The sequence below is a fragment of the Delphinus delphis genome, chromosome 8 (genome assembly GCF_949987515.2).
Source record: "Delphinus delphis chromosome 8, mDelDel1.2, whole genome shotgun sequence".
Lineage (NCBI taxonomy): Eukaryota > Metazoa > Chordata > Mammalia > Artiodactyla > Delphinidae > Delphinus > Delphinus delphis.
This window is the reverse complement of record NC_082690.1, coordinates 25333911-25360913: the sequence shown is the minus strand read 5'-3', so window position 1 is coordinate 25360913 and position 27003 is coordinate 25333911. Positions and strand designations below refer to the sequence as shown.

At 35.7% G+C, this 27003-nt stretch overlaps 1 protein-coding gene across 1 annotated transcript in view; it reads left to right on the top strand.

Moving 5' to 3' along the window:
- DDX10 (DEAD-box helicase 10) overlaps positions 1-27003 on the top strand; it is a 287618-nt gene that overhangs the window by 158217 nt on the left and 102398 nt on the right. The window contains exons 14-16 of the mRNA XM_060017996.1: positions 8226-8345; positions 11188-11349; positions 22023-22079. Of these exons, the coding sequence (XP_059873979.1) occupies positions 8226-8345; positions 11188-11349; positions 22023-22079 (339 nt within the window). The remainder of the gene's footprint in view (positions 1-8225; positions 8346-11187; positions 11350-22022; positions 22080-27003) is intronic.

The following is a 27003-nucleotide window of genomic DNA, read 5'->3' as shown; positions in this document are numbered from 1 at the left end:
CACATATAAGTGATACTTGTCTTTCTCTGACTTACTTCACTTAGTATGATAATCTTTAGGTTCATCTGTGTTGCTGCAAATGGCATTATTTCATTCTTTTCTATGGCTGAGTCATATTCCATTGTGTGTATATATATTTGTGTGTGTGTGTGTATGTATATATATACATACATACACACACACAGTGTCTTCTTTATCTGTTCATCTGTTGATGGACATTTAGGTTGCTTCCATGTCTTGGCTATTGTAAGTAGTGCTGCAATGAACATTGCAGTGCATGTATCTTTTCAATTTATGTTATTCTCCAGATATATGCCCAGGAGTGAGATTGCTGGATCATATGGTAACTCTGTTTTAGTTTTTTAAGGAGCCTTCATACCATGCTCCATAGTGGCTGCACCAATTTACATTCCCACCAACAGTGTAGGAGGGTTCCCACTTTTCCACACCGTCTGCATCATTTATTATTTGTAGACTTTTTGATGATGCCCATTCTGACCAGTGTAAGGTTGAATGTCTCATTGTAGTTTTGATTTGCATTTCTCTAATAATTAGCAGTGTTGAGCATCTCTTCATGTACCTTTTGGCCATCTGTATGTTTTCTTTGGAGAAATGTCTATTTAGGTCTTAATGTCCATTTTTCTGATTGGGTTTTTTGTGTTTTTGTTATTGAGTTGTATGAACTGTTTGTATATTTTGGAAATTAAGCCCTTGTCAGTTGCATCGTTTGCACATACTTTCTGCCAGTCTGTAGGTTGTCTTTTCATTCTGTTTATGGTTTCCTTTGCTGTGCATCAAGCATATTGATAGCTCCTACATTTTCTAGTTTGTGGATGGGACAGTAGGAAAAAGAGTGATTTTAAAAAAAAGTGTTGCTTGGCTGTGTAGCATAAGGAGTTTGGAGCTTAGCAAAAATTTCATTTTACTTCTTTGGGAAGTATGGTTTACAGTAGTTTTTAGTAAGTGGTAGTCCAGAATATTACATTTTAGTGTTACAGATTTACTAATGAAATAACAGGGACTCATTCTAAGGTAGGAGAAAAATAAACAAATGAGCAAGAATCTGTCAACACCTTGCAGTCGCTGTCTAACTTTTAAAAATGTTTAAGTGCTAAAGAGGGCAGATGGAAATTATATTAATCACTGCATGCTCAGCATGCAACTTACCGGAAAAAAAAAAAGCACGTTGAGAGGCAGAATACTTTTTTCTAAATGTTATGCTTTTGAGAGATTTTTAAAAAAATAGAGGTCAGATTTAGTCATATATCTGGTCCTGCCATTAGAAAAAAAAGGGCTTCCTTGGTGGTGCAGTGGTTGGGAGTCCGCCTGTCGATGCAGGGGACACGGGTTCGTGCCCCGGCCCGGGAGGATCCCACGTGCCGTGGAGCCTCTGGGCCCGTGAGCCATGGCCGCTGAGCCTGCGCGTCCGGAGCCTGTGCTCCGAGGCGGGAGAGGCCACAGCAGTGAGAGGCCCGCGTACTGGAAAGAAAAAAAAAAAGAAAAGGAAAACGCTTTTAAAATGCATTCCTTGAGAAATTCTTTGCGTTTTAAAGAAAATTGTTTGTTGTTGACCAGCTTTTGATTTCTGTTTTATGGAGTTTCTGAGTATTGTTTAGGAAAACTATGATTCTCAGAGGAAAGTGTGGTCTCTGCGATGTTTCTAAGATATTTTATTAGTTATATGTGGTATTAAGGTAAGATCACAAACTAGGTTTTGGGGTTTTTTTTTTTGGTGATCAATATAGGTTTTATTTTTTGTTGTTTTTAAGTATAATTGATTTACAATATTATATTAGTGTCAGGTGTACAACATAGTGATTCAGTATTTTTATATATCACAAAGTGGTCACCACACTAAGTCTGGTTACCATCTGTCAAAATTAAAAAAAAAAGTTATTACAGTATTATTGGCTATATTCCCTATGCTGTACATTACATCCTGCGACTTATGTATTTTATAGCTGGAAGTTCTTACCTCTTAATCCCCTTTATTTTGCCCACCCCTCTACCCCAGGATTTAGAGTTCCAGCCCTAACCTTGCTGGTATTGTTATGTGATCTTGAAAACCTCTTAACTTCTACATATACAGGTGCATGCAGTGTTATTTTTCTAGGTGATTTTGGCCTTTTCATCCTTCCAGGTTCTGTATTTAATAATGTCAATATTTTAAAATCACCATTATATGGCTTTGCATAACACTATTTTATAAATGGTGTATTTTTAAGAATATCCAATTTTAAATGACTGGACATAATCCAAGCACATTTTGTTGACGTGTACATGTAGGCTGCCCTTTGACCTTTCATTTGGTACTTTTTGCTTAGCTAACTTTTGTGTACAACAGAAGGCAGAGCTTGGAAACTTGATGTATGTGTAGTTGTGAACATGACTTGGACTGGACGTGGTAGTGATGTTTATTATTTCTCTCTCAGTTAAGATATATCCCATTCATGTCTTGTGATTTACTAGTGTTAACCAATTTAGAAAAATGGCAGATACTGGAACCGTGGAAGGTGGTAGAGAAGTAGACAGCTTAGTTGCTTTCCCCAAGAGAGTATACCTTAGTGTCATATTGTTTCTAGTAGTTTTATAAATGCTGCCCCAAGTCATTTAACTTAGTTTATTACCACCAGTAGCAGTGATTACCTTGTCTTGGGAGTTTGGGAGGTTGGCATCAGCATCTCTTAAATGTCTTAAAATGGCCTGTCAAAATTGGCTTAACTAACTAGGTACCAAGGCCAGTTTGAGTTTAGTATATATATATTTTAAAAAAGGAATCACAAATATTTCATAATAAATATTTTGTCATTGCTGCTTAATATATTGTAGTGCTCAGTAACCATTCTCATTACTTTATACATTGAAATTGCAGTTCACAGACTACAGTGAAATTAGTAGTGCATGGCCTTATTGACCATACAGAATAGAGAAAGAGAAAGATTAACATTTACTTATGGTTTGCTTCTTAATATAAGATGGACTTAATTGTATATTAAGCTCCTTAATATACAAGGACTGATCTAACCTTAAAATAAGTGAGGAACTTTGTTGGGCTATGTAGGCTTTCATCTATATGATTTTGTGTTTAGAATAAACACACATTATTCATAAAATTTAAAAATTTGGAAGGATTTGTAGAATGGATCATTTAGGCAATCTTTTAGATATAATTTATGAAGTGTCAATATCAAGTAATGAGACAAGTATCTCATACAAATAAATTCTATAACAGCTATGATTCTCATCAGAAAGGAGGTAGGGTTGGGGTCTTGTAATTTGAATAGAATATTCTTAGCAATGATCTTTTGGTTAAGATACCAAAAGCATAGGCAACAAAAGCTGAAATAAGCAAAGGGACTGCATCAAACTAAAAAGCTCTACACAGCAAAGGAAACAAGTTAAAAAGGCAATCTATAGAATGGGAGAAAATATTTACAGATGATGTATCTGATAAAGGGTTAATATCTTAGATATATAAGGAACTCATACAACTTAAAAACAAAAAACCAAATAATCATATTTTTAAATGGGCAAACAACCTGAATAGACTTTTTTCCAAAGAAGATATACAGATAGGCAATAAGTGCATGAAAATGTGCTCAACATCACTCATCATCAGAGAAGTTTAGATAGCTTTAAAATAGATTGTCAAATAGTACATCCTTATTTTATACTGTAAAATTAGTGAATCATTGTAGTTCAGCAAATATAGAATGATTAAGGATTAAGTTTACATGGCAGGCAGTTTTGCTTTTTTTAGAAAAAAGTAATAAACAAGTTCTAGTAGGGTTTGGTTATTTAGGCAGCAGAAATATCTCAAGTTAAGTACATTTGGACTTTGGGGAAACAGTGTTTATAAATGTTACAAAAGGCCCTTATCTTTAGCATGAGGGCATAATAGGTATCCTCTAAGGTTCCTACCAGGATTGATAGTTCTTTATTTTGTTGGTTTTCTTCACTTTTAGATACAGTTTCTATTATAAACTATTAATTATTCAGTGACACACATGGAGCTACTTTAGGGAAAGATAAAAATCTGATTTCTTTGGAGTATCTTTCCCTTTAATTTTAACTTTCATCTCCGTGTGGTTTTGTTTTTCATCATTTTGCAATAATACTTTTATCCTCTATGATATCTAGTAATGTTTATACTAAGGTAGGTTTTTTTCGTTGATTGTATTTTGAATCTTCTTGTAGCCAATATTAACTAATGTGGCCCTTTTGATAGGAACTGTTATTGTGTTTGTAACTGTTTTCATTGTTCTTTTATCTTCCAAGTTATTCATGGCAACCTGCTACAGCTATCACTATCGAGAATGACTTGATGCTTTATCAGCTTTGTATTTTATGACATTTTTCCTCTTGACATTTTATTTTATTTTATTTTATTTTATTTATTTATTTATTTTGCGGTACGCAGACCTCTCACTGTTGTGGCCACTCCCGTTGCGGAGCACAGGCTCCCGACGCGCAGGCTCAGCGGCCATGGCTCACGGGCCCAGCCGGTCCGCGGTATGTGGGATCCTCTTGGACCGGGGCATGAACCCGTGTCCCCTGCATCAGCAGGCGGACTGTCAACCACTGCGCCACCAGGGAAGCCCTTGGCATTTTATTTTAAAGTATAGCATACATGTTGTGGAAGAAGTGCAAATAGAAATGAAAATTGCATTTTGATGTTTTATGTCTTGTCAGGAAATCTTTCATTATACCTTCTAACTGCTGCAAATTTCATTCTTATACCAATAATATAAAGGCTTATAGTCAAAATATAACTCTTGCCTAGCAATAGGTATAATTTATATTTTTTTGTGACAATGTATGGAAATGTAAAATATTAATGAGTACTTTCCCCCTTGTTCAAGAGCCAGTGTTGACACTTTTAAGAAAGTAAAACCTGCGTTTTAAGGAGTTAAACTCATTTTAAAAAAGTCTTTTAGTTGGAAAAATATTAAGTATGGCACAAACCTAGAAAACCCAGAAAATTTTATTATTTAAAAAAATTAATTTTATAAAAATTAAAAATATATGCTTGGCAAAAACAAAGCAAAACGAAAGAATATTACCCTATATGGCAGAAGGATAAACATAAATGATGAAGTGGGAGAAAATATTGAAGCATCTTTAACCAATGAAGAAATTTCACAAATTAATAAATGAAATTCCAGGAATTCATTAAAAATGCTGTCAAAGAATATATACAGTGCACTGAAAAATAAATGCCTTTGCAGAGATGTTCTGCTATGTTTAAAATACAAATGCAAATTAAAACTTCCCTGAGATACTATTTTTTCCCCTAGTTGACTGGTAAACATAAAGCCTAATATTATATTGGGTTGGCCAAAAAGTTTGTTTGGGTTTTTCCCTAAGATCTTACAGAACTTTTTGGCCAAACCAATACTTTGTTTGAATAGATAAGGAGAAGCAGTTACTCTCAGATTTTTGATTGGGTTATAAATTTGTATAACTTCTCCGGAAATATGTTTCAAAATTTAAATACACATACTCTTTGACCAAGTGCTTTAAGTTTTAGAAATGTATCCTAGATAGATAAATACACATGTATATGAAGGTGTAAATACAAGACTGTTCATTGCAGGGAGGGCTCTTTTAGTAACTTGTTGCTCTTCATATGTACCTGAATGTGGGTAGAATGTCTCTGGAAGGGTACAGAAAAAGTAGCAGTGCTTGCTTCTTGGGGCATAAACTGAGATAGCCGAAGAGGACATAAATGCAGCTTTTTTTTTAGAATAATTCTTTATTTTTATTTATTTATTTTTGGCTGTGTTGGGTCTTCGTTTCTGTGCGAGGGCTTTCTCTAGTTGAGGCAAGCGGGGGCCACTCTTCATCGCAGTGCACGGGCCTCTCACTATTGCAGCTTCTCTTGTTGTGGAGCACAGGCTCCAGATGCGCAGGCTCAGTAGTTGTGGCTCACGGGCCTAGCTGCTCCGCGGCATGTGGGATCTTCCCAGACCAGGGCTCAAACCTGTGTCCCCTCCATTGGTAGGCAGATTCTCAACCACTGCGCCACCAGGGAAGCCCATAAATGCAGCTTTGGCACTGAATATCCTTTACAGAATAAATAAGCATGTGTTACCTGCTAAAATTAATATTCAAAAGAATGACATTGAACTAAAACTTTTTTATAAGCCATATGTGAAATACGCCATCAGTGGACACACAGAAGCTATTTGTTCATCACCAGTGTGTCAGTAATGCAGCAGTGTTTGGGCGTTTGCTACTCCATTCAAACATCTGTCCCTCAAAAGGAAGTTTTCTTTGACTTCCTCTCCTCACCCTAGACTAGCTAGGGCAGGCACCCTATTAAAGATTTATTCATCCTCTGTATTTTGTCTGAGCACTTACTACATCTGTGATTAAATAGTTAATGTTTAATGTTTTTTTCCCCCCATTGTTAGAGTTAGGTTCATTGAGGGTCTTTCACTGCTGGGGCAGTATGTACTATGATATCTTGTGTTTTGGTAACAGTGCATATTTGAATGAGTGAGGATTAATTCTAGAGTATCAGAGCAAAGCCACAGCCTATTAGGAAATTACAATAAACATGTCTTCTCACCCATGTTGACATTTCTGTTCCTTCTTTCAGTGGTTTCCCTAAAACAAACAAACAATTTAACCTTTTTTTTGTGAGGAGGAGGGGGAGATCACAAAGCCCTTTTAGAAACCATGATAATCATAAAACTGTGGTGATGCAAATACCCCCAAATTTTGTTACATAATTTCTGTAGTATCATGGATTTCCCTAAAGCTCTTGATGTAGACCCACATCACTCCAAGGTTTCACTCTGCAGGATTGATTCTTCTGACTGACTATTGTTTTATTCTGACAGTTTTTGGTCTCTTTGCTATTTTGACTGTTTCTCTTGTTCCTAGGACTGGGCTTTTGTATTTTATAACAGTAAATTTCAAACGTACAGAAAAGTTGAAAAACTGTACTTTGGATACCAAAATATCCATCACTCATTCTATAATTAACTTTTTGTCATATTTCCTTTCTCATGTAATTTCCCATCAATCCATTCATTATCCTTTTTTTATTTAATGCATTTCTGAGTAAGTTGTTAACATCATTACACTTTCTTCCATATACTTCAGCTTGCCTGGCATTAACTTAAAGTTCAGTATTGTTTACAGGATTCTTCTTTGAGGTAGAAATTTATATACGATGAAATGCACCAATTTTAAGTGTAACATTTGATGAATTTTGACAAGTGTATACACCTGTGTAACTCAAACTCCTATCGAGATGCAGACCATTATCATCACCCCCAGAAAGTTTGCTCCTGTTGCTCCTCAGTATTTTTTGTGCTTTATTTAAGTGATAACTTACTCCTGTTTAATTGTTATTTTTACATCATGATGATTCTCTCAGATTTGCACTGTTTGATCAGCATTTTCTCTATCATAAGCTGAGGGTTGGTGACAGAGTATCAGCTAACCCAGGATCCTTAAGAATCAGCCTAGCCATAAAACCAAGAAGATCCAGTAGGAGTCAGTAACACAGTCTCCAGCCTGGTGGTTGTGTTGGTGGTGTTTGCAGGGTAAAAGAGGTATAGGGGGAATCACTGGGTGGAAGGAAGTCTTATTAGTGCCCTGTGTTCACAAGGTATACTACAGGGAGAAACTTATTTTGGTTGACAAACTTCCTGTTCAAGAACTCTTACTCCATCTCAGCTTTGAACACAGCTTAGTTATCATAGGATGTTTTCCAGTATTCATATAGTGAATTACTGTAATGGGAGGAAGATTGTTGAGTCACAAACAGTGTATTGGAGTCATTTTGCTTTCCAGGGAAACATTTTCCTAGTCTAAAATTTTAAGTGTGTACTTGGAAGTTAGAGCTATTTTTTAAATGTGCTGTTTTTAGCTGGACGATAGCTTGCTTTATCTTACATGTCCATTTATCACATTATTATGTAGTTTCTGATGCTTTAACATTATCGGAATAGCACAGTTTTAGTAACAGAAGAAATTTAAGGTTATTTATGTCTCACATTCACATTCAAATTTAAACCCCTTTAGCACTGGGGGGGTCATTAGTTAATAAGTCTAATAATTTTATTTCTGGACAGCAGTTTTGGTGCTTCTCATTAGCCAAGGAGCAATAAACACACTCAGTTTTGGAAAGTGTATTGCCAGTGTTAAATTGTTAATATAAAACAGCCATTTACCTAATCATCTGTGTTTTTTTGTATATTCTCACACAGAAGAAAGAACCTTCTAAATCCAGTGTGGAGAAAAAAGTGACCAAGGTTGCAGAAGCAAAAAAAGTAATGAAGAGAAATTTTAAAGTAAATAAGAAAATAACATTTACTGATGAAGGAGAGGTAAGATTCTGTAAATGTTTCATTTCTGAGGTACATTCCAAGTATTAGAAAGAGTTTGACTCTCCTGCTGACTTGCCATTCTTTAATAAGAAAAATAATGTTTCTCTAAAGCACTCGGGCAATTCCTTTCATTGTTACTGTAGGTAATTGGTCAGCTCTGCATCTGTAGGCAAGAATGACTTTCTGACAGTAAGCTGGGATACTTTCTGGTAATAACAACAGAGTTGGTTTTGGACTTTCCAAATCCTGTTTTTATAGATAAGACTTTCATGTCATGGGGTCCATCTGTTAACATGCTCTATGGGAACATGCTCAAGGATAGTAATACAAGTACTGGCCACAGCTTCTTTTGCTTGACTCTGGAAAGCCTCTGCTCTGTGGTTCCTCAATTTTAGATGCCATATTGGCATGTTTTTTTACTTACTGGCCTGCTGTGGGAAGGAATTCCCTGCTTTAAAATAACCTCGGACATATAGGTGCCTGGTTTTCATTTCACCATTATCTGGTCTTAGTGTAAATACATCCCAATAGAGTAGGAAAGGGGTTACCACTCACAGATTGCTCATGAAAGATCACTCTATTAGATAATAATATCTTCATTTTTTAAAGAGGAAATATATCTAGAATGTCAAGTGACTCACCTAAGGAGTGATGGCTAGAGTCAGTGGTTATGGCAGGATCTTCTGAATATTGTCTCTGTTTCACTCTCACCAACCTACGGGTTTCCCTGTTCATTCTGATATAGCACTCAACACCCCATGCCCACCATGATCTCATTTCCCTTGCCCTATGTTTAGTTTTTCTTCATAGCACTTATTATGAGACTTTACCTTCTGTATTTATTCGGTGGTTGTCCATTTCTTCCATTCCAGTGGGATGAGGGAAGGTATTTCTATTTCACTGGGTTGAGAAAAGCTACATGAGGGAAGGTATTTGTTGGCTATGTTTACTACTCTGTCCTCTGCACTTAGAATAGTGCCTAACAAATAGTAAACCCTCAGAAAAAGTCTGTTCTAATACCCCAGTAAAATAACAGAGCTTTTTATACTGACTGTAATGTATCACATCAGATATTTTATCATTATTAATAAAAATGCTTCCTGCACAGTCTATATTCAGTGGAGTGTGTTTCCTTTTAATTCTGAAGTTAACAAAGATTTGCATTTTACTTCAGGGAAGAGGGCTTTGTTTTAGTAGCCCAAATTTGCACTAGTAATACGGAGTAAAATAGTGTATAAACCATACGAAAACTAACAAAATAGAATGTAATTCAGCGTGTTGAAGTTGCAGAGGAGGCCTATATAGTTGGAAAATATGAATCTTTGTGAAATTACTGAGAAGAGGTCAGTCAGCACCTGAGAAACAGGCTAGACCAGAAAATAGTTAGTTGTAGTATTACATCGATGCTCACTGTAAAAGATTAGTGCTGTTAGCATAATGAGGTTCCTTACTGTGCTACTAAATTTAACTGTACATATTATACCCATTAGCTTCAAGTTGAGTGTAAATCCTTAACTGTAAAATGTTTCAGTGTAAACTTATTGCTGATAGGAGCTCTGTGTGGCTGGGAGCCGCTGCACTGAAACTTCTGATCTAAAACTCTGAAAGAAATGCTACCATTTGTTCAACCTACAGAGGGATGAATGTTTTTCACTCTGCTAGAAAAAGGAGTGAAGAGTCAGAGCAGTGGATGGTGTTCTTACTGTCACAGCTCATCCCTTTCACTGCTTCCTCAGTGCCAGTGACTGCTAGCATGGCTACTCATGCATTTGTGACCCTTGTTCATTGCTTCAAGCTGCAACTCTGTCGGAATCTCATCTTGAAGAATGTGGTGGTGACAGGAGTGAGAGGAGGCACTAATACCTGTGATGTGTGTGCCTGCAACTTCCATTTGCCTGCCGTTTAATGAGCAGTCTTTCAGAAACTGTGGCAGCTGCTTAAGTCCTCCTGGCAACCAGTTATTAGGCAAAATAAGAAAATTGTTTTTGTCGAAACTGTCTAGAATTTTACTGTGTTAGGCCGGGAAGATTATTAAGTCAAACAACCCTTATTTTTCAGGTAATGACACAGATGTCCAGAGATTAAGTAATTCATTCAGGATTATGCACTGGGCTAGTGAAAAAACCAGGACATTCAGACAGGTCTCCTGACTCCCGGATCAGTGCTCTGACTTCTTTGTCACGTTGTTCCTAACATAAAAAGTTTGTGTAAAATTATGTAGATCTGAGCAGGCTTGTGAAACCCAAACTAACTTTCTCCTTTACACTTAAGTTATTTCAGTTTGTATGTGCGGTATCAGCTGATATGTGATTCCTCAATCAATTTTGAGCATCTCATGTGTGCCAGATAATGTGTTGGGTTCTGAGGACACATGAATAAGGCATATGGCTGCCCTCAAGGAGATTAGTGATTAATTTACAGGAAAGTAAAACAACCCAGTGTGGTGAGAGAGGTGTTCCAGGAGGTACACCAAGGTGCCATGGCAGTGGCGGGGATGCACTGTGGCCAGCCTGGCCACCGCCCTGTGCGGGTCATTTGGAGCTGAGTTGGTGGAGTATAGCATACTAAGAACACTGAAATGATGTTGAAGCAACTACCTTCTCCTCCAAATTATTTAATGAAAATTTCCTTTAATCCTGCTCTCATGAGTTATGGAAGCATTACTTTATCCTGACTGGGAAAGTCTTTTCCGTGATTTGCTCACTTTTATTATAAAGCTTGTTAGAAAGTTTAAGAAATGTAGGTTGTAAGGCAGAAAGTATGTATCATTATACAAAGGAAAGTGGTGTTCTGTTACTATTCCTTGTCTCCTACCCCATACTCACCTTTTTCCTCTCTGCAGTTGGTTCAGCAGTGGCCACAAGTGCAGAAGTCTGTCTCCAAGGATACTGAGGAAGAGGACGATGCTGGTGGTATCAACTTAGATAAAGCAAAGGAAAGGCTTCAAGAAGAGGACAAATTTGACAAAGAAGAATATAGGAAGAAAATTAAGGCAAAGCATCGGGTAAGCTTTCCATCTTGAATTAATACTGAGTGAAATTTAATATGTCCTAAATATATGTACATGTTCATTAGATATTCTTTAGTAACTAAGTTACTTTATTGTTTTCTTTAACCTTATTTTTCTGTAGCTATTTTGTTGTTTTCTCTAGTCCTTCTTTTCCCTTCTGCTCGTGGAGTCTTTGTATATTAACTAGTTTCTGAGAATGTCACCTAAATCTCCTTTTGGTTGAGGTGACCCAAATTATAGTGATTTTTTTTCAAATAAAGTTTTAATTTGGAGATAATTGTAGTTGCACATGTAGTAGTTAGAAGTAATAGAGACAGATCCTGTGTGCTCCATTTCTATAACTTTGTCATTTCAGGAATGTTATATAAATGAAACTGTGTAGTATGTAGCCTTTTAAGATTGGTTTCTTTCACTCAACACCCCATTCTTTCTGTTACTGAGTAGTGTTCCATGGTGTGGATGAAGCACAGTTTGTTTCACGTTTCACCCATTTAAGCAACATTAGTGTTGTTTCCAGTTTCAACTTAATAGTTAAATTTCTTTCCATAAGCAATTACTTGGTAATAGATATTAGATTAAATTTACTACATTAAGAAAAAAAATAAGGAAACCTTGTGAGAGGGAGTGCTTCTACTTAGGCATATGCCCTTTAAAGCATTGGCCTTAAACTTGGCAGTTTTCAGTTATCATTGAAACAGAAAGGGTTACTCCATTCTGGTCACTCATTATATTACTGTCCTTTCACACTACATAAAAGTGGACGTTTCACTAGATAAATGAATCAGTTAATGAACTAAAACAGATTTACATTTTTTAAGAAGTTTCTGCAGCATGCCCTTGAGACAATGAATGATCTCAGGGTAACACAGTATCATATGCAAGAATCACTGCTATAATGTTGGGCTGGCCAAAAAGTTCATTCCAGTTTTTCCATAAGATGTTACAGAAGAACCAGAACAAACTTTTTGGCCATCCCAATATTAGGTTCTGTACCAAAAAAATTTTAAGCCTTTGGATGTGAGCATTATTAACCGTATCCTGAGGAGGATTCTCATGGTTTTTGACTCCTGTTTGACCTTGTTACTATTTAATAACCCAGTAAACTTTTTTTTTTAATAGAGCAGCAGTTCTCATTTCCTTAAGATATGATACAGCTTCCCAGTAGCATTTAATAAATAAGAAAACGTAGATATTGAAGATAACTTTCAAGGATGGAAACGAATGGTGGGAAAAACGTTCCAGAAATATGGAGAACAAATGAACCTGAAATATACTGGTTACAGTTTTGGGATACTTATGTTATTGAGAGAACTAAACATTTCCTGTATTGCTGCTTTTAGTACAGTACTTTAAATGGAAATTTGGTGTTAATAATTTGTTACTAAAATTATTTTTAAGTGTCAGCAGCTTGCCATGTTTCTGCTTATAGTCTTCTTAGAGTATGTATCCAACATAAGAACATTTTACCTTTAAATTGTAGCCAGCAGTAAAAGAAATATGGAAAATTTACATAAAATAAAGCCCCCCCATCCCCCCCCAACCTGCTTCCCCTTCCTTATCTTCCCTTTCACCCCTTTTCCCAATGTGTGGAAGTTACTACTGTATCCAGGTTGTAGAATATTGTTTCTGAAAAATTTAGGAACTTAATTTCAAATTGACTGTTGTATATTTGTTACACAGTGTTTGTGTGCTAGGCTCTGCCTTAGGCAGTGAAGATGGAATGTTTAAAATACATGGGTTCCTCTATCCTCAGGAAGATTATTATAGTTAAATCATAGTTAACTATGGACATTCTCTCACTGCACAGAAGCTTTTTGTGCCCCAATTTTTTTACATTAAAATTTTTGAAATGAATAATATCTTTACATTTTTCCAAAATCAAGAGGGATAAAAAAGTTAACATTCAGAAGTCTTGCTTCTGCCCATACCTGTCATTTTTATTCATCCCTCCACCCCAGAGGTAACTTTTTATTAATTATTAATGTATCCTTATAGTTTCTTTATGCAAAGACTAGTAAATAGAAATACATATTCTTGCTTTCTCCTTTTGTCACATGAAAGGTAGTATACTGTAGATTGTTCTATACTATTTCATTTTCACTTATTTTTGAGATTTTATGTAAATCATTTTCTTTGTACCATTGTTAAAACATAGCATATGATTTTAAAACTATCACTGTGATTGTCTCACAGCAAGGTTGAACAGAGCAGTTTGGGGCTGACACAATTGTGAGAGAAATCGCAAGAACTTTCCATGCTACTGGTTTTGAACCAGTTCTCTATAACTAAAATAGGTATAAGGTCTTTCTAAAACAAGTCAAAGCTTGTTGTTTTATATAAAATAAGTATATACTGCACAAGGTGGCCCATGGCATACTTTCTATATTGGAGGTTGAAAATATTATGTAGCCTAAAAAGAGCACAAAGAAGTAACCAAAATAGTCTTCTCTCTATTCACCTTTAATGTAAATGCTACCTGGCACAAATATGATTCGTTTCTTGGTATTTTCATCAGTAAAGTTATTATTTAAACACATATAAGTATTTGTGTATTAAATTAGTGAATATTTCATGTTTGTGAGCACTTAGTATGTTTATTACAATAGCATACATAAGATACAATACAGGTGCTCAAATCAGTTATTTACCAAGCTGCAATGGACCGGATTTCTACCCAGAAGGCATATGGAATATCTTTTTTAAATGGCAAGTTTTAACATTTGGCATAATGTTTGGTGGAAAGAGTGTTGTGCTATAACAAGTTGGTATACTTGCATTTGAGTCCTGAGTCTAGCATTACCTAGTCCATTTGGGGATCACCAGTCACCAGTTTGGATTCCACTTCCCTATACTGAAAAATGAGGGAGTGAGAATGGGGGTTAATACCAAGTAATCAGAGAGATCCTCTGGCTCTGTGTGTATAAGTAAGATGTGAGAATAAAATGATCCTTTCCTGTCTGAAAAATGGAATTTTAATTTGTTGTTTTTCCCTGCTGACCCGTCGGGTTCCGTGCTTGATGATAAGGCTTCCTTCTTGTTCACTTATTTTTCCAATGGTTACTAAAATTTTACCTTAAAAAGTAAATATATTCTTAATCCTGCACAGTTTATTTTATTTTAATTGCATTACCTGAACACATTATTGGTTTTGAAATCATATTTTTTTCTTAACACAAAATTATGAATGAGGAATGTGCCTGAAAGACTTTTACGTATGAAAAGAAAACTCCATAAAATCTACAACATAATTCTGTATTTGATACATATTATGACACATATTATATTTTTTAAAATATGTATCACTTTTAGAAGCTTTTATGAGCTTAGAAATCTTTTGGCATGTTTAAAATAATTGTATTTCATGATATTTTTGGTTTAAGAGGATAAGATAGTTAATATATAAGTTATATATAAGTGAATATATATAATCATTAGTCTTAATGATTCTGTTTGAAAGTAGTTGTTTGTTCTTGGTGTTTAAAATTAACAGCCTCACACCATAGCTTCTAATATGCACTCAGTCTTTGTATTGTAGGTCTCAGCTATTCATTTATTCCCACCTGTTTTTCCTCCGTGCTATAACACCTGTCCTTGACTCATTTTTCATCTACCAAATTCTGAAATCTGTGTAATTTCTACTGTGACTCAAGTAAATATCTTTGTTCTAAAGATTTAGAAACTGAACTATAGAATTTTAACTAGTTTATAGCCAAAAAAAAAAAGCAAAAGAAAAAATAAAGGCAGTACAGTTTATGGCATCACTGGGAGTGGAACTCAGCTGCCCGCTTGCTGGAACTTAGCCACTTGCTCTGGGGACTTCAGGAGCCCTTGCATAACTGCTTTGGATCACCCAGTCCATAGCTTTGTTTCTCTTCATGAGTCTTCATTGTAGTCATTAAGTATCATTTTCTTCTGAGACCATTCTGGTCTTTCTCTTTCCCTGGCAATTTATAAGTAACTATACTTAATTAGACCTTGTTACTGTTTTCTTTGCTAAACCTCTTGAAACTATTTATCAGAAGTAAAATTGTAGCAAAAGCTATATTTTTACATATAAAACCATTAGTAAATTACTAAGTTGTAAAGGCGAAAGCGCTGCTTTTGCACAGAAACTGTGTTTTCTTTTTTTTCTTTCTTTTTTTTTTTTTTAAGAAACTGTGTTTTCTGATAATTCAGTCAGAACTGTGAAAGATGGGCCATGGATCATATCATTGAAAGGTTTTTACTTAAATGGAATGAAAATCTGCTTTGTGGTGTATGTCATCATCTTAGCTCTGAAAGATAGCTTGTGTTTAGTGTGATAATATCTGCTTTAACAGCTGAGAGTGGAGAGAAGCAATTCATTATGAGATTCTCTTTCATTTCTTTGAAATTTGCTTTGAGTGCTTTATCCATTTTGGGTTGTATATTTAGGTGTCATGTCATAATGTGTCTCTGGACTGTTTGCAAAGTTGCTCTGGGTTCTACTTAACTACTAGCATGAATATTATTAGAACGTTAAGAAAGAATTAAAGGGACTTTTTAGAAAATCTGTTTTGTTTTGTTGTTGTTTACACAGAATTGAGTTGGCATGGAATCCAGGTATCTTAAACATAAATTTATTATGATAATCAAGAAGGAGGGAAGCTGTAATCAGGCATGCTAGGAATAATAATAACAAGAACATTAAGAAGGACAATAACAAGTAGCAGTTAGTTAACTGGGCCCTGCACTAAGCATTTTTTATGTGTCGTATTATATGCTAACAATTAACTTCTGATATAAGTGGGTTAACCTCATTTTACTGATGATAAAACTAAGACTTAAAAGGGTCAAGTAATTTATCCAAGGCCCCACAGCTTATAAAAGCTTACAAATAGTAGCCCTGGGACTCTTACCATGGTCTTTGTTTCTCTACACACTGTTTTTAACTATGTAGCTGCTACCTATCTCATACCAATAGCCATTCTCTTACAACAGGATAACTCTGAAGCAATGAATCAAAAGGTAGAGAGGATGACAGCTGGGGATGAGGATTTTGAAGAAGGAATGACACATAATAGAAATTGTTCATGTTTCCAGAGCAAGGTCATTGGTCTCAAATAAATTTAGAATAAAATAAGCACTGTGGTTAGTAGTTTAGTTTAGGACCACATACTAACATTACCTTTCCCTGAATGTTCGTTGCATAGCTATATAGTTACTAGTACCATAATCCATTTTTAAGTAGGTATGGCCATTTAATCGTCTAAGGCATTGTCAGAGACTGGTCTAGCTCATACGAGCTTATGAAATTTTACTAATGTCAGAAATGTCATCATGGGGGGACATGTATTCCATACTTAATTCTAAAATTCACTTTATGAATAAAGCTTATTTATAAGGGAGGAAAGGAGATTCTCACCTTGTACAACCGTCCTACTACCTGTCCCGTTCCTATTACCATCACAACCGGATTTATTATAAAAAAGGAACCAGCCTATTACTATAGAACCTTTGCCTATAATTCAGAGATGTCTACCTGGGAGGTTTCTCTTCTTATTCTCATGAGCTTATATCATCTTGTGATAGTCAGTCCAACATCTGAGTATTTGGGCCTTTTTTCATACCCAGCATCCAAATGAGATAAATACTCAAGATTATATAGGTCTTATCCACTTTGTGGCGAGTCTTTGACATGTTTATTATTTCTATTTTTATTGTTAAGTTCTTTGTGGATTTTTTTAAAAAAAAAACACCATATGTTGTTTGAGAGGTGGGGTGGTGGTTAGATTGATGGTCAGTAGCTGGAGAGGTTGAGGAGCAGGGGCAGAGTTTGGTGCTAATGGAATTCAGGGATCTGACAAGATTAGGTCATAGACTACAAAGATGTGGGGAAGCTAGGCTGTGTCTGTTTTGCCCATCCCTATATACCCAGACCCCACCACGGGACCTGGAACATAGTAGCTCAGCAAATGTTTGAAGGAATTGATTAGTGAATCGGTGTTTCTGTGTAAATTTGTTTTTCTCCCTGTCTTCATATCCTTACTGTAGTTGTTATAGATTTATATATGGAAGCCCAGTTTTTTATGTTGTTCAGATGAAACTCTGTAGAACAGGTAACAGATCAGAGAACCTTGTTGTGTTCTTCGTTCCCAGGAGGGATTTAGGCTTACTGGGATTTTGTTCTTGGAGGGCAGGGGGTATCTTCAGGGCCAAAAATCCTTGTAATCATTCTTTTACTCACTTTTGTTGAGCCAGTTTTCTTCCCTGAAAAAGAGATTCCTGTAATACTGAAATGAGGATTGATGTCCCCTACTTCTTTATGTGACAGCTGGGAACTCCATTCCTTACCAAACTGACACAGTTGCCTGAGACTCATTCAGATAGGTTATATGCTTCCACCAGCTCCTGAAAAATATTGATTTCTAAATCTACAGATTTCCAAGCACCATGGAATGAAAATGGTTTAAATACGTAGTCCTGACTGATGTTGAAATTCATATTTCATGGTACTTTCTTTTCTGGAAGCTAAGGACCTGTAGTGTGTGAGAAGCCAAAAGACATATAGTAACATCTATAAAGGAGTATTTTGTACTTTGAAATGTAATTTTTCTGTTTTCTTTTGAATTTGATTTTTATTATTGAATTTCATGATCTTCTTATACTTAATCATTTGTAGCATGGCAGAACTAAACATAAAATTGTGCCATCTTTTTGTTGGCATAAAATACCTTTTGGTACCAATCCTAAAAAATGAAATAGGAAAAGAAAGGATTTAAAGCATTTAAACCACCTAAAATTAAGTGTGTGGGGGGGTGAGGAACCTCGGTTACTGAATCTAATAAAATTCAATTATATTTTTCCCCTAGTCATTGTAATTCAATCTTTTATTTTTATATCTTGTCATTTATAGCATTTATGATTCACATACTCTTCTTTTAAGAAAAGAACCCTTTTCCTGCCTTAGCAAAAGAAGAAATTGTACTTTCTTCCCTATATCCGTTTCCCAAATTTTGGATTACCATAATTCTATTTCCTATTCTCCTCTGTTTAAAGACTAATGTTCACTCTTTCCTCTTTTCAGATAGAGTGCTAATATAGCTTTTTCAGATAAGAAAGAGAATTTTTCTAATTTTCTTTTTGTTTCACCCAATATTGAAAGTTTGGTCTTTTTATTATACTTCATTTTCATGTCCTGGTCATGTTCATTTCACATTTTACAGGTTTTGAATATCCCTCATCCACCTAAGACTTGTGGCAGAAATCTTAAAAGGAAAAATTATTCTACTTGCATGCACATGTGAACTCTGATAGCCAATTTAAATTTTGAAGTTTAAAATATTCTTCATTGACTATAATGAGTCAATACTGGTGTTCAATAGTAGTAGAAATTTGTTAATATTTTTTTTCTGCTCTGATTAAAGTGGCTAGATGAAAAGCCCCAAAAGAGAGATTGCGTTTACTTGTTCAGAGAGAGTTTGTCTGATGTGAACATATTGAGGTTATTCTTTGGAACTTTGAAGTACCATTTTCAGATGCTCTGTTGTGTTGGGAGAAGGCCAGTTACTGAATAAATACAACAACAATTTGTGTGACTGTTAAATGTGGTTCATTATCTGTTTGTTCTGGACAGGAAACAGGCAAAAATTAATTAAATAGTGTACATAAAATGCTATCAGGAAAAAAATGCTCTCAGGATGAAAGACCCATACGATAACCGACCATTATTAATAATAAAAGGAAATGCAACATTTGGCTGAAACATGTTGTTAAGATAAAAACTGTTCATCTGGGCTTCCCTGGTGGCGCAGTGGTTGAGAGTCCGCCTGCTAGTGCAGGGGACACAGGTTCGTGCCCCGGTCTGGGAAGATCCCACATGCCGCGGAGCGGCTAGGCCCGTGAGCCATGGCAGCTGAGCCTGCGCATCCGGAGCCTGTGCTCTGCAACGGGAGAGGCCACAACAGTGAGAGACCCGCGTACAAACAAAAAAAAACTGTTCATCTAACAAAGCTGCGTAAACTTTCTCATGGAGGAGAGAAGAGGTATAGACGTGTGCTGGAGTTGAGGGAGTTGACTCCATGTGGTGTTAACGCCATAGACCCAATTTTAGTCTCAGCTCTATCACACTGGCTGTGTGACATCAGGAAAGTTACTTCATCACTTTGATCTTCAACTTTTTCATCTATAAGATGGGAATGATAATACCTCAAAAGTTTTGTTACATAGAATTAAAAATATATGTAAAATGCTTAGCACACTGCTGATCCTTAATAATTCAGTGCTTCTACTGTTAGTAAGAAAATAACAATAGCAATAATGTGCTAATGAACAGATACATATGTATAAAAGTAAAGTGTAAAAGTAAAGAGTGACAACACTCTCTAGTTATTTGACATTTTATGTAGCTGTAGTTTTAAAATTAGTTTAAGCAGTGCAACACTCAAAAGTTACTGTGGGGCTTCCCTGGTGGCGCAGTGGTTGAGAGTCCGCCTGCCGATGCAGGGGACATGAGTTCGTGCCCCGGTCCGGGAGGATCCCACATGCTGCGGAGCGGCTGGGCCCGTGAGCCATGGCCGCTGGGCCTGCGCGTCCGGAGCCTGTGCTCCGCAACGGGAGAGGCCACAGCAGTGAGAGGAATGTGTACTGAAAAAAAAAAAAAAGTTACTGTGATCTTTGTAGACTAACATAAAATACTGTTCTGCTTAATTTTACTTTCCATACATGAAAACTTTGTGTGGAAAATGAAACTAAATTGTGTATGTGTGAAAGAGAGAAGAGAGAGAAAATTACAAATACATCCATCCACAAACTAAAGCCACCTCTCAAGCTAAGCATAATTATGGTCAGTGGTTTAAAATTTTTTTCTTTAATATTATTTTGCTACTTTCATTTATTTTGTAGTCTGCTAATACTCATAGAGAATCAGTAATTGGTGCCAACTTTTGTGAAAAATTTGGGTGCAGATGTTTACAAACTGCCATCCATTAACTTTTTCCCCCTCCCACAAATGAGGACACACTGAAATTATTTCACTTTAGTGGCAGAACAACTCTCATAAGCTCATTAGAGAACCAATTCATGTATAGTATCTTAATAACTATTGCATTCATTGGCTGCTTGGTAAAATAATAGTAAGTTTATTTTTTTCTGTTATTAAAGTCACACCTGTTAAATTCTCCAAATCCTGACTTTTAATTTTTTTTAGAATGTATCCAAAAAAGGCACTAGACTTGGCATACGGAGACCCATGTTTGAGATCAGTCTCTCACTTACTAAGCTCTTTGACAATGAAAAGAATGTGTTTGACAACAGGTTCTTAGTTTTGATTTCTTCATCTTTCCTTTTCTCCTGACCTTGATCCTGGAACTTCCAAATAATCTTTAGAATGTTTCTCTGTATAATTGCACATTGTTTAAGTTTTACGTGCTCTTTTAGTTGTATGTTTTATTTGGAAGTCAAAGTAATCCATTTTCTCCAAAACTAGTGTAGGAAAAGAATAATAATCACAGAAAAGAATAATTTAACATTATGCATTATTCAGGGGTATGACACATGAACAGTTGCCATTTGAATTTGAATTATTGTTAGTTTCACTTAGAATTTAGCTTTCCTGCTGTGCAATCTGAAGCTATAAAAACTGAATCTATAAGTTCTCTGGACTCCCTTCCTCTTTGCATTAATTAGTACTTAACCCCCTTTGAAACTTTTAACATTTATGTTCTCACTTTATTAAAAAGAAGTCTGTAAACCTAGATAGGGTGTATAGTGTGGATTGTAGCAGTTTCTTGCCCTTCTCAGAGCTGTGAGCAACAGAGCAGCCTCAGGTCTGTCTCTAGAGTATGTATTAGAATTGGTTCTTCAATCTGGAGAAAGCTATGCATGAAGCATAGTGATAATGATAGATTGTCCAGACTGAAAAAATTGTTAATTCTCATGTTAGTGGATATTTAATGTAAGAGTGAATCATGGTCACAGTTTCATGAAAGAACTATTTGCTGTTTATTCACTTTTTACATTGACCTAGTAGTTCATTAAATTTAAAATAGTTAGCTATGAATTCTGGATTGAGACTAGCCTCTATATTGTTTTACCACTTTATTTTTTGAAGAGGAAAATAGGTGTTTTATTTAAAACAAAAGTTTTTTCAACTTTAGCTTCATTTTGTTGTTTTGAATTTTATTAATATACATATTTAATTTTCTTATTTTGAAAACATTAGTGCTGTATTTTCTGCCTGTTTCATGATCATTGGAAAACTAATGGGGAAATTATAAAACAATTCAGTAAAATAAGGTGCTTATAAGAATAATCTTCCATTGTTTTTGTTTTGAGAAAAATATTGCCACTTTTCTAAGAACCCCAAGGATGAGGATTTCATATCCTTTATAAATTCTGCTTTTAGAGGAAAAGGGAAATAATCATTACTGCATTTCTTCCTTTTTATTTTAATAGCCAACACTGTGAACCAGTCATATGTCAGACATTGTGCTAACGAGCATTTATGTTGTTTTATATAGTTCTTATACCAACTTTATGAAATGTGTGGTCCTGTTATCTCCATGTTTAGATGAGAAAATGAGAGGTAGCAAATAAGTTGCCCAAAACTGCACAGCTAGTAAATGGTCTAACTGTAATTTGATTCCAGATCTGTTTGACACATACTTAATGATTATGAAAACTTATTAATTTTCCCCCTCTTCCTGTAGGAGAAAAGACTGAAAGAAAGGGAAGCCAGAAGAGAAGCCAGTAAGAAACAAGCAAAGGTAAGGGTTTATATTTTAATGAGAAGAATGTTTGTAACATTGAATGGAATTTAAATACTCTTCTTTTCCAGATGCAATTTATATTTATTTATACATCATGTCATTTGAATTGGATTTAAGTCCGTGTATGTGTATCATTTGCTTTCTCATATTCATTTGTTTCCTCTGTGGTGCAGGATGAAAAATACATAAGATAATTTGTTTGTTGGGCTTTGCCCTCCTACCCTCAACATCTTTTTCCATTATGTTTTGTATTAAGTGTAGGAGATGGTTGACTCTGTGGGCCAGGCCTGATAGGATTTTATTCTATGTCATCTTCAGACTAGAGAGACAGCCTGTGTGAACCCAACTTGCTAATAGATAACCCTGAAAGTATTGGTTGCTTCAACTCCTAGAACCTAGGGGAAAGCACTCTGTATCTCCCACCTTCACTGTATTCTGTAAACAAAAATTTTTCAGCAAGTGTATATGTACAGTTTCTTTCAAATATATGTACAATTGTAAACACCATCATCCATGTGCAGCTAAAATTTTTATCTGGTGTGTTTAACACCAAGGAAGGTTCAGCTTCTGCATTCTGAGGACATTTAGTAGAAATGATTTCCTAAAACCAGGGCACAGAAATGTATGTCATTTCTCATGCTGTATCTCATTGTGCTATGCCTGACTAGCCATCATTTCTTCTTAGCAGTTAGCAAAGATCCGACTCCCTTGAGTAAAGCCGTAATGTTCTTTGTCATTTTTTTCCATGCTGACCATAGCACTCAGAGAGCAAGTCAGAGATGATAACTTATGCTATAGTTGTGAAGTGGGAAGCAATTACTCTTCAGTGTAAGATGAAAAGACTGCTTATATTTAGTATTAAATATCACTTTGTCTTCAAAGGTGCCCTAAAACGAGAGCTACAGTGTGTGCAGCCTAACTGCTAAATCAGGTGGTGGATTCCGCATTTGCTTTTAAAATGCAGATGTGAACTGTCATGGCATGGAAATGAGATCTCAGGGACTATAGTGGGAAAAATTTAAATTTAAGAAGGAAATCTTAACTTTAATGAAAGCAGTTGATATTTATGAATATTGTATGTTCAGCATAAAAATAAATAATTTTATTTTACTAAGAAGCTCTCATTTCTTTCTGCACATGAAATTATAAAATGAAAGATATCAATACAGTCTGGAGCCAAAAGAAAACCCTGTATTTCCTTTGTGTGATTTGTGCATATTTGTATATATTACTAAATCTGGTTTATTTTTTATACTTGTTGACACTGTATGCTTCATCTTTTGTAGTGGTTTAAGCTGTAAGAAAGAAATTACTCTCACCCTTGAGCCTGCCTCTTGTGCCTCTTCTTTTATTTCCCTATAAGTTGCTGTATGTATTTGGTCCTGATACTGTGCCAGCTGGGAAATGAAAAGCCGTAAAGGCTGTCAGTTAGGTTTTGCCACTGGGGTAGACCTCTAAAGTGAACTTCTCAAGCCAAGCCCATCCCTCCACTCCACACCCCTTCCCCTGTTTGTCATGTGTGTTTTGTTTCCTGATGTCTAAGAAAGGAGGAGGACTTCCTTGTCAAGAGGTTGCCTCATTTCTGTATAAGTGCTAAGGACTGTACTGGGAACAAAGAAAAGAACAGCTGACATGGCTTTGCTGCTCAGCCAGGAGCTTTCAATAGACAGAGGCGGTGTTTTAGTATTGCTCTGAATAGTCGAGCTGCCTCCATTTCACAGCCCTGTGTGTGCTCAGAGACAGCAGCCCTCTTTTTTTTTTAAATTAATTTTTTTTGGAGTATAGTTGCTTTACAATGTTGTGTTAGTTTCTACCATACAGCAAAATGAATCAGCTATAGGTATATACATATTCCCTCTTTTTTGGATTTCCTCTTATAAGAGTGTTATTAGCAGAGAGATGAGAGGATGAGTTGTATACAGGACTCAAATATTCCTCAGCACACCAAGGACTGACAGCAGTGACAGATTCAAGCTGACTCATGGAGGCCAAGGAATTAGCTTGGGCTGACCTTTTTGCACCCAGCTTCTTTTCAAATGAAAGTGACAGAGGATAGAGGCTCTTACAGCTTTTCAGGTGCCCCTTTGGAAACAGACCCAGAAGATGTTGGAGGGACTCTGTAAAGAGGTGATGGCCCAGAGTTCTGTGATAGCTAAAAAGAAATATATGAGATGAGTTATCAGGTTTTCCAATTGTGTGTGTATGCACACACATGCTTTAAATTATGGATATGTCTTAGTTTTAGAGTAAACTTTGTATTTTCTTTAATATGTCTAAACATAGTCATTGTGTGACTTGAGGCTGTTGTCTTCTGAGGCCTTCTGGTCAGCTTCAATCCAGAGCATCCTTCAGTGTTTGAACCTATACCTAAAAGATACCTTAGTGGTGAAAGAAAGTGGTGTTTGCAGACTTACTATAGCACCGGATGTGTTTTCTTACCCATTTATACCTATTTCAAGAAATCAATGCATAGAAACTAGAAGTGTGAGAAAGGGAGACTCACAGAACAGTTTTCTACCTTGTTTTGTGCTTCATTTAGCATACATCATGTTATAGGAGGAGGAACATAGAAGACACAGAGTATTGCTTTAAAAATTGGAAAAATGTGTTAGAATAAAAGTTGATAGTATTATCTTTATTTCCCAGAAAAGAGAGAGTTTAAAGATATTGTGAGTTCTCAATTTTATAAATGATGCTTGGTGGTTATCTCTTCCCAATACACAGTAAGTATTCCTAAGAAAAATTGCTTTGAAGTTGGAGTGCAGTAAAATAAAGTTGGAATGGACCTCTCAGAAAGCTGATGCAACTTTTTGTTGAAACATAGATCTAAGATCTGCCTAGAATACATTATGTGCAGTGTCAGGAGTTGGAGAGAAATAAGAAGTTGAAACTCCTAAGAAAGTTTTCAGGGTACCCAATGTCTAGTGATTCAAGAGACAGAGGTCTTTGGGTATCAAAAATTTCCTTAGCCTTGAAATATTTGAACTGCTAAAGAATATTTGACTTTTACCTTAGCTAATGGGATGTTGTGTGTTCTTATAAGTTAGAAATTTTAAACTGAGATCTGAAAAGTAGTTGTAGCAATGATGACTAGACCACATTGCTTTTTGGATTCAGGGAGGTTACATAATCCTAGAAATACAGCTTTACCTCATTATCCAGGTAGATTTCCTCATGTTACTTTGATGGTCTCACGTGCTTATACCAACCTCTGGTGGCTGGAAGGATTTTACAGAAATGTAAAGAAATAAAGTATGTGGTTGATAAAACTGAACACTGAGTGTGAAGGAGCAAAGAGTGGGAAACAGCTCAGAGGCACTTAAACACTGGAAAGTTAAGCATTGCTTGGACTTTATATTACAGATGATGCTTATAGTTTTTATTTTTTAGGTGTTGGGGAAATTATATGAAAATAATTAAAATGATGTATGTTTTGACATTGATGTTATGTAGCCATTGTAAATTTTAACTTGATTTTCTCTTTCTGTTTTCTTTTATTGCTTTTAAAAATTTTAGTGACTCTGGGGTGCTTTATTAATGTACTTAATGAATAGTAGTCTTAGGAGATAGTTTTAGGTAAGGTGGTTTTGGTTAGTTCTTTCACAATAGGAGTAGAAGAAGTTATATAATTTTAGAACTTGAATATACCTGAGAGATGGTCTGGAGGTGTTTCCTAAAACTGGTTTATAATATCTTTTTCTCTGGCTAGCAATAGTTTCATAAAGCAAAGCTAAATTTATTTTTTGATATTATGTTCTTTTGAAATCTTTTTGAACTTTTCCTGGTCCATGAAATGTAAGAATGGAAACATCCACTCATCTATTCCAGCAGTTTTAAATAGTGCATTGAGTAGCCTAGGGGTTCTGCAGAGGTATACCACCCCCCCTCCCCATCCCCCCAGGATACAGGAGGGTTATTTGGGCAGGACTCCAGGCTCCCATTTTGTCTTCAATAAGAGTAGCCCCCTTTTTTTCTCTATGTATACTGAAGCTTCCAGGGAAACTTTTGTTTGAAATAATGGTTCTACTTAAATACATACATCCATTCATACTTGTTATTTTTAAAGTACCCAAATAAATTAAGCTAAAAGCAAGTAAATGACTAAACATCGTCACTGGCTTCTCTGATGGCAGAACCACTGTGTGTACTCAGGCTCCCTGAATCCTCATTTCCTGTTATTCTTATTGCACCATGCAGTTTCTGTATGTTACTTTTTACCTCTTTTATTTCTTTTTTTTTTCTTTAAAAAACAACCCTGATCTATGGTACATAGGCTAACAACTATTCATAGAAAATTACTAATAGCAAATACCTTGAGTAAGGAGAGAACGCCACACTAAGACTGGAAAGCAGTCTGTGTCTCGATTGCTGTGTGACCCCTTGATCTGAGCCAAAATATGTAACAAAAAGTATGTCTTACTACAGGCTTACCTGCTAAAGGATTATCTCTCCATGTAGAGCTACAAATAGAGCTTGATAAATGTTGGTAATGGTCATTCACAACTTTTCTAGGTCTTCAGCCTTTGCATTTATTCCCTTTTGGCAGTGCTTTATTGACTGACACCAAACTAGTATTTTTTTAACTTGTGGGGAAATACCTCCTTATTCCATATATTTCATATAAACCTTCTACCTGCCCCCCCACCACCTTTTTTCTTTTTTGGCATTTTATAACACTGAAATATTTAACTAGTCTCTTCCTTTGTTCTTAATATGTTTAGGATTTCAAGGGCTCTAGAGGATTGTTTATTTCAAACCAAACAGCTTTTGATAAAATTAAAAACAAGATAATGGAAACGTAAGTTTGTTTATAGTCCCAATTCCCAGTGAAAGCAAAGGTGCTCCCTGGAAGTAAATTGCTCTCCCATTTGAAGGGTCCGAACTCTTCCAGGGCACCGTTTGCTGCACTGATACAATCACT